Below are 8388 nucleotides of genomic sequence, written 5' to 3'. Positions count from 1 at the left end.
TTTGCTGCCACGTCCGTCTGAATTTCATCCCTAAATTCGGGAGTTCGGAAAGCCCCTTTTTCGGCTTAAATTTGGCTTTTTTGGGGGGGCATCTGGTGAAGGCGGAGCAGCTCCAAAGGTGGGATTTGGGAGCGCCCGGGCCTCAGGTGGGGCTCACAGCCCCGCTCTGCGTCCGTCCAGCGCTGCCCGTGTCCCCCAAACCCGATTAAATTGGCTCAAATTCAGCTGGGAACGCCCAGGGCCTCCCTCAGGGGGAGGATATTTCACAACTGAACACGGAAATCCTGCGAGTCACAGGACGGAATCCCTCAGGAACGGGCCAGGAGCCACTTCCGTGGCTCTGTGGGGGCTTCCCACGGGCTCGGGGTCCTCTCTCGGGCATCCCCCGCTCAGGCTGGGCTCCTGCCGGGGGCTCGCTGCTCCATCCCGGACTCACCCGCAGCGGTTCCTCGGCCTCCGGCCCGGCCCAGCCCCGTTCCTCTGCCGACATTTTGGGGACGGCTCCGCGCCCCTCAGGGACCCTTTTATACACCCCGTGCACAGCCCGCCCCTCGCTCCCATTGGCTGATTTTCCCGCTCAAAGCCCACCGCTCGTTGCGATTGGCTGAACCTCCCGTCACTCCTCGGCTTCGCGCGCTGATTGGTCAGAGCGGCGCTGAGGGACGGTCCCGCCTCATCCCCACATGGCTGCGGTGGCGGCGGGGCCTCGATCGCGGCGCGGATTTTGCAGCTTTTGTCTCCTTTATTATTTTATTTCTTTGGCGTTGAACGCTTGTGAGGTGCCCCCGCTGTCCCTTGTGTCCCCTGGGCACCGACAGCCCCGGGCCTTGCCCTGCTGCCCCTCCCACGTTCCATCCCGGCTGGCGGAGCCTTGGAGCTGCCCCGGGGGCTGCGGCCCGAGCCGGGGCCCCTTCCCAGTGCTCCCAGTCTGCCCATCCAGCCTGGAGCAGCCAGCGAGGGCTGGAGGAGAGGAGGAGGAGCGGGAAAGAGCAGGATGGGGATGAAGGAGGGGAGGAAGAGGAGGAGGAGGAGAGCGGGATGAGGATGGAGATGGAGAACAGGAGGAGGAGAGAAGGATGAAGATGGAGAAGGGGAGAAGGAGGGAGAAAAGAAAGGGATGGAGGAGGAAGAGACCAGGATGGGGATGGAGAAGAGGACGAAGAGGAGGAGAAGAGGAGGAGAGCGGGCTGAGGATAGAGAAGAGGAGGAGGAGGAGAAGAGCGGGATGAGGATGGAGGAGGGAAGGAGGAAGAAGAGAGAGGGATGGGGATGAAGAAGAGGAGGAGAGCGGGATGGGGATGAGGATGACGATGGAGAAGAGGAAAAGGAGGAGGAGGAAGAGAGCGGGATGGGAATGGAGAATAGGAGGAGGAGGAGAGAAGGATGAGGATGAAGATGGAGAACACGAGGAGGAGGAGGAGGAGAGCGGGATGAGGATGAAGATGGAGAACACGAGGAGGAGGAGGAGGAGGATGAAGATGCAGAACAGCAGGAGGAGGAGGAGGAGAGCGGGATGAGGATGAAGATGGAGAACACGAGGAGGAAGAGGAGGAGGAGGAGGAGGCGCTGCCGCCGGCAGGGGCTGAACTTCCTGGGTCAGCGGCGGCGGCTCCATCCGGCTCCCGGGCGGAGCTTCCCCGAGCGGCCGGGGGAGCCCCGGGCCCCCGGAGCATCGCCGGTACCGGGGGGGGGACCCGCCCCGACCCCCGGCCCGACCCCCGCCGTGTCCGTGTCTTGCAGGGCTCGGGAGAGGCGGAGCCGGCACCATGCAGGAGAACTACGAGTCCCTGATCCTGCTGGGTGAGGCGGGGGTCGGGCCCCCGGAATCATCCCCCCAAAATCACCCTCCCCAAAACGACCGCTCCCCGAAATAACATCCCCCGAACCCCCCCCCCCCCAAAAAAAAAAAAACCAAAAAAAACCCCAAACCAACCCCGCGCGATTTTAAATTCAAACCCTCGCGAAAGCCCCGACCGAGCCGTAACGAAGCCGATTTTTGTGCTTTTCCTCTCTGTTTTTTGGGGCAGATTTCCCCATCCCCAAACCCAACATCGTGTCCCGCCTGGAGCCCGAGGAGGAGCTGGGGGTGCCCGACCCCAACGACTCCAAGGAGTGGGAGATCCTCAGGGTGGCCCCCGCAGGTGAGCCGGGACCCCTCCCCAAAATCCCGGGCTCCCCTTTTTTGTGTCCCCCCCCCCCAATTTCCGCCTGCCCCAGCAGACGACGCGACGGCGAGCGAGGAGGAGGAGGAAGAGGAGGAGGAAGAATCCCCGGAGCTGCCCGAGCTGGACGCCCTCCTGTGCCGGGCAGCCGAGCAGGACGGGGCTCCCGCAGCTCTGCCCTCCCTCGCCGACCCCTGCCCGCCCCCTTGGGACCCTCGGTTGCCCCCGGGGCTCCCCCCGGGCCGCGGCGCTCGGGGCGGGGGGCGCGGGGGTCGCCGCGGGCGAGGCCGGGCGGGGCCGCCGAGGAGCTGCGGGCGCTGCGAGCGGAGCTTCCCCCGGGCCGCCGAGAAGCCCTACAAGTGCCTGGACTGCGGGAAGAGCTTCACCCGCAGCTCCAACCGCAACGCGCACCAGCGGCTGCACTCGGGCGAGCGGCCGCACCGCTGCGGCCACTGCGGGAAGGGCTTCGGCCACGTCTCCGAGCTGGCCAAGCACCAGCGGCTGCACTCGGGCCAGCGGCCCTTCAGCTGCGGCAAGTGCGGCAAGAGCTTCGGCTGGAGCTCGGACCTGGCCGTGCACCAGCGCGTCCACACGGGCGAGCGGCCCTACAGCTGCGGCGAGTGCGGCAAGAGCTTCAGCCGCAGCTCCAACCTCAGCGCGCACCTGCGGACGCACCTGGGCGAGCGGCCCTACACCTGCGGCGAGTGCGGCAAGAGCTTCAGCTACAGCTCGGCCTTCCTCAAGCACCGCCGCGGCCACGGTGGCCACGGTGGCCACGAGCAGCAGCAGCAGCAGCAGGAGAAGGAGGAGGAGGAGGAGGAGGAGGAGGGCAAGAAGAGGAGGAGGAAGAAGAAGCCGTTGCCGTGCTCGCGGTGCGGGAAGAGCTTCCCGGAGAGCGCGGCGCTGCTGCGGCACCAGCGGGGCCACGGCTCGGAGCCCCCCGGGCACAGTTGCCCACGGTGCGGGCTGGCGTTCGCCGAGGGCCCCGCGCTCCTGGCGCACCTGCGCGGCCACGCTGGCGACAAGCCCTACACCTGTGGCGACTGCGGCAAAGCCTTCGGCGGCAGCTCCGCGCTCATCCGGCACCAGCGGGTGCACCTGGGCTAGGGCCGGCACCGGCACCGGCACCGGGGGGAGGAAAGCCGGGAGCCCTCCGGAGACAGAACCGGGAGCGGGAAACCGCCGGGAACGGGAGCGGGACCTTTCCAGAAACGGGAATCGTCTGGAACCGGGAGCTCTCTGGAGCCGAGCCCCGGAGGTGCCGGAACGGGAACCGGGAGCTCTCCAAAACCGGGAATCCTCCGGAACCGGGAGCTCTCCAAAACCGGGAATCCTCCGGAACCGGGAGCTCTCCAAAACCGGGAATCCTCCGGAACCGGGAGCTCTCCAAAACCGGGAATCCTCCGGAACCGGGAGCTCTCCAAAACCGGGAATCCTCCGGAACCAGGAGCTCTCCAAAACCGGGAATCCTCCGGAACCAGGAGCCCTCTGGAGCCGAGCCCGGAGGTGCCGGAACCGGAGCCGGGAGCTCTCCAGAGCCGCTGCGAGAAGAGCCGGGACCCTTCTGGAGCTCTCTGGAGACAGAACCGGGAGCTGGAAACCGCCGGAACCGGGACCCTTCCAGAAGCGGGAGCCGTCCAGAACCGGGATCTCCCCAAAACCGGGACCTTTCCAGAGCCGGGACCCCCCGGGCCAGGAGGGGAAAGGACTCGAGGGGACATTTCCGTGCCCGGGGGGGGGGGTCGGGGGTCGGGGGTGGTGGGGGGGGGGGGGGCGGGGATTCCTCGGGGACCCCCGGACCCTCGGGAATTCCTCGATCCCGGAGCTGCGGGGACCCCGCGCCCCCTCCCCCACCGGGGGAGCCTTTTAAGGGGGGGGGGGAGGGGGTGGGATGGGGGGGTGGATAAAGAGGAAGGGGGGGGGAAAATGAGGGGGGTGGGGGGCGGGGTGACCCCGAAGTGTCCCTGGGGGTGATCCCGGTGCTGGCAGAGCCCCCCCAGGAGCGACCCCCGCCCTTCCCGTGCTCAGTAAAGAATTGTCCATGTTCGCTGCCCGTGGGATCTGTGCCCCCCGCCCCAAAATATCGAGGGGTGAGGGTTGAGGGGGGGGGGGGGGTCCGCAGCTCCGGGAGGGTCCCCTCGTGTCCTTCCCCTCCCCCCCCCGGGACTGAAATCATCGGGAGGTGGGGGGGGGGTGGGGGGCGACCAAAGGGACGGGAATGGGGCCCCCCAAAGAGGGGTCTGGGGAGGGTTTTGGGGGGAGGGGGCGGCGAGGCGGGGCTGGGCCCGGGGGTCTCCCTCCTCACGCCCCCCCCCCCCTTTTTTTTTTTTCGCCTTCCTCCGAGCAGCCCCCGGGGGTTGAACTTCCTGGGTCAGCGCCGCCGCCTCCTCCTCCTCCTCCTCCTCCTCCTCCTCCTCCTCCTCCTCCATTGTCCGGGCGGCCGCGGCGACAGCGCCCGGAGCGAGCGGGGGGGAGCGCCGGGGGTCGCGGCCCCCCACCCACCCCCTCCCCCCCAAAGGATTCGGAGTTTTGGGTCGGGGGGTGAAGGGGAGGGGACGGGGGGGGGGGGGGCGCGTTCGCCACCGAGGGGGGACTTGGGGGGGGTGGTGGGGAGGGGGCGGCGGCGATGTCGCCGAAGCGCTGCCGTGGAGGGGGGGGGGCGGCGGGAGGGGGCTCGGAGGGACCCCCGGAGCGGGCGGAGGGGCCCGGGGGTCCGCGGGGGCGCGGGGGTCGGAAGAGGAAGGAGACGGTGGCGGTGCGGCAGCGGGCGGGGGGCGCGGAGCACCCCAACATCTGCGTGGAGTGCGGCAAAAGCTTCGCCCGCAGCGCGGCCCTGGCCGAGCACCGGCGTGGCCACGGCGGCGCCGGACGGAGGAGTGACCACAGCGGCAGTGGTCAGCGGGCTAGCCCCGGGCAACGGGAGCGTGGCGGCGGAGGTGATAGCCACAAAGGCAACCACAGCGGCGGTCAACGATGGGTCAGCCAGGGCGACCGCGCTGACCACAAGGACGGGCATGGCGAGCAGGGCGCTGACCAGCAGCAGCACCGCACCGGTGACCAGCGGGCTCCCGGAGCCTTCACCTGCCTCGAGTGCGGGAAGAGCTTCGGGCTGAGCGCGCAGCTGGTGCGGCACCGCCGCGCTCACACCGGCACCGACACCGGCACCGACACCGGCACCGGCACCGGCACCGGGACCGGCCCCGGCTGCTGCCGGGACTGCGGGCGGGCCGTGGCACCGCCGGTTCCCCCCGCGCAGCGGCCCTACAAGTGCGTGGACTGCGGGAAGAGCTTCAGCCGCCGGCCCAAGGAGCAGCAGCAGCAGCAGCAGCAGCAGCAGCAGCAGCAGCAGAGGAGGAGGAGGAGGAGGAAGGCGAGCCCCGCTGGTGGCCCCGGTGGTGGTGGCGATGATGATGATGATGATGGTGGTGGTGGTGGCATCAAAGCGGCGTCTCTGGGCATCCCCAACACGTGCGGCGAGTGCTGGCAGAGCTTCAGCCAGAGCTCGGACCTGGTGAAACACCTGCGCATCCACACGGGCGAGAAGCCGTACGCGTGTGGCCACTGCGGGAAGCGCTTCAACGTCAGCTCCAACCTCATCCGCCACCGGCGCATCCACACGGGCGAGAAGCCGTACGCGTGTGGCGACTGCGGCAAGAGCTTCACCGATAAATCCACGCTGACGCAGCACCGGCGCATCCACACCGGAGAGAAGCCGTACGCGTGCGGGGTGTGCGGGAAGAGCTTCAGCCGCAGCTCGCACCACAAGCGGCACCAGAGAACCCACGGCGGCTCCGGGGGCAGCGGGGCGGGGATCGGGGGCGGCACCGGGGCGGGGATCGGGGGGATCGGGGCTGGGATCGGGAGGATCGGGGGCGGCACCGGGGGTGGGATCGGGGGCACCGGGGGTGGGATCGGGGCTGGCACCGGGAGGATCGGGGGCGGTACCGGGGCGGGGATCGGGGCTGGGATCGGGGGTGGGATCGGGGCTGGTACCGGGAGGATCGGGGGCGGTACCGGGGCGGGGATCGGGGCTGGGATCGGGGCTGGGATCGGGGGTGGGACCGGGGGGACCCCGCTGCCCCTCTGGTCCTACCCCAGCCAGCCCTGCTGAGGGGAGGATTTGGGATTTAGGATGATTTGGGGTGATTTAGGATGATTTGGGGTTTAGGATGATTTGGGATGATTTAGGATGATTTGGGGTTTGGGATGATTTGGGATGATTTGGGATGATTTGGAATTTGGGATGATTTCGGATGATTTGGGATGATTTGGGATTTAGGATGATTTGGGGTTTGGGATGATTTAGGATGATTTGGGGTTTAGGATGATTTGGGGTTTGGGATGATTTGGGATGATTTGGGATGATTTAGGATGATTTGGGGTTTGGGATGATTTGGGATTTAGGATGATTTGGAGTTTGGGATGATTTGGGATGATTTGGGATTTAGGATGATTTGGAGTTTGGGATGATTTGGAGTTTGGGATGATTTGGGATGATTTGGGATGATTTAGGATGATTTGGGGTTTAGGATGATTTGGGGTGATTTGGGATGATTTGGGATTTAGGATGATTTGGGATGATTTAGGATGATTTGGGGTTTAGGATGATTTGGGATGATTTGGGATGATTTAGGATGATTTGGGGTTTGGGATGATTTGGAATTTGGGATGATTTGGGGTTTGGGATGATTTGGGATTTAGGATGATTTGGGATGATTTGGGATTTAGGATGATTTGGAGTTTGGGATGATTTGGGATGATTTAGGATGATTTGGGGTTTGGGATGATTTGGGATGATTTAGGATGATTTGGAGTTTGGGATGATTTGGGATGATTTAGGATGATTTGGGGTTTGGGATGATTTGGGGTTTAGGATGATTTGGGGTGATTTGGGATGATTTGGGGTTTAGGATGATTTGGGATGATTTGGGATGATTTGGGATGATTTAGGATGATTTGGGATTTAGGATGATTTGGGGTTTGGGATGATTTGGGGTTTAGGATGATTTAGGATGATTTGGGGTGATTTGGGGTGATTTGGGGTTTGGGATGATTTGGGATGATTTAGGATGATTTGGGGTTTAGGATGATTTGGGATGATTTGGGATGATTTGGGATGATTTGGGGTTTAGGATGATTTGGGATGATTTGGGGTTTGGGATGATTTGGGATTTAGGATGATTTGGAGTTTGGGATGATTTGGGGTGATTTGGGATGATTTGGGGTTTGGGATGATTTGGGGTTTCGGATTTGGGGGTTGTGTACAGAAACGGAAAAAGAAGGAAAAAACAAAATTGCTGGAAAGTTTGGAATAAGAAGTGTTGTTTGGGATTTGTTGGGTTGTTGTTTTTTTTTTTTTTTTGGTGGGTTTTGGGGGTTTTTTTGTGGGTTTGGGGTTTCTTTGGTGGATTTGGGGGGTTGTTTTGTAGGTTTGGGGTTTTGTTTCGTTTTGGTTTCTTTTTTGGTGGGTTTTGGTTGGTTTTTTTTCTTTGAGTTTGGGCCTTTTTTTGGTGGCTTTGGGGTTTTTTTGGTGGGTTTTGGTTGTGGTTTTTTTTGCTGGGTTTTGGTTGGTTTCTTTTTGGTGGGTTTGGGGATTTTTTTTTGGTGGGTTTGGGGTTTTTTTAGTGGGTTTGGTTGGTTTTTCTTGGTAGGTTTTGGGGGTTTTTTGCTTGGGTTTTGGCTTTTTTTTTGGGTGGGTTTTGGTTGGATTTTTTTCGAGTTTGGGGTTTTTTTTCTGTGGGTTTGGGTTGGGTTTTGGTGGTTTGGGGTTTTTTTAGTGTGTTTTGGTTGTGGTTTTTTCGGTGGGTTTGGGTTTTCCTGAGTGGGTTTGGGGTTTTTTTGGTGGGTTTTGGGGGTCTTTTTGGTGCCTTTAGGGGTTTTTTTTTTGTCGGGTTTGGGTTTTTTTGGGGTGTTTTGGGTTGGTTTTTTTGGTGAGTTTGGTTGGGGGTTTTTTTGTGAGTTTTGGGGGTTTTTTGTTTGGTTTTGGTTTCTTTTTGGTGGGTTTTGGTTGGTTTTTTGTAGTGGGTTTGGGGGTTTTTTTGGTGGGTTTTGGGTTTTTGGTGGGTTTGGGTTGTTTTTTGGTGGGTTTTGGGTTGGTTTTTTTGGTGGGTTTGGGTTGGGGTTTTTTGGTTGGGTTTTGTTTTTTTGGTTGATTTTGGGTTTTTTTGGTGGGTTGTGTTTTTTTTGGTGGGTTTGGTTGGTTTTTTTGGTTGATTTTGGGGTTTTT

General features: G+C 61.9%; 1 protein-coding gene across 1 annotated transcript; it reads left to right on the top strand.

The window, feature by feature from the left end:
- Window positions 1-1690: 1690 nt before the first annotated feature.
- LOC309584142 (uncharacterized protein) lies at window positions 1691-3269 on the top strand (the record flags this gene model as incomplete). The annotated part of the gene is made up of 4 exons (XM_082300083.1): window positions 1691-1800; window positions 2028-2141; window positions 2221-2956; window positions 3059-3269. The coding sequence occupies exons 1-4, from the start codon at window positions 1767-1769 to the stop codon at window positions 3267-3269; spliced, it is 1095 nt and encodes a 364-aa protein (XP_082156209.1). The 5' UTR covers window positions 1691-1766.
- Window positions 3270-8388: the final 5119 nt, after the last annotated feature.

This window comes from Coloeus monedula, assembly GCF_965178545.1.
Source record: "Coloeus monedula genome assembly, chromosome: 36".
Taxonomy (NCBI): Eukaryota; Metazoa; Chordata; class Aves; order Passeriformes; family Corvidae; genus Coloeus; species Coloeus monedula.
The sequence above is the reverse complement of the archived record's forward strand: the minus strand, read 5'-3'. Positions and strand labels throughout refer to the sequence as shown.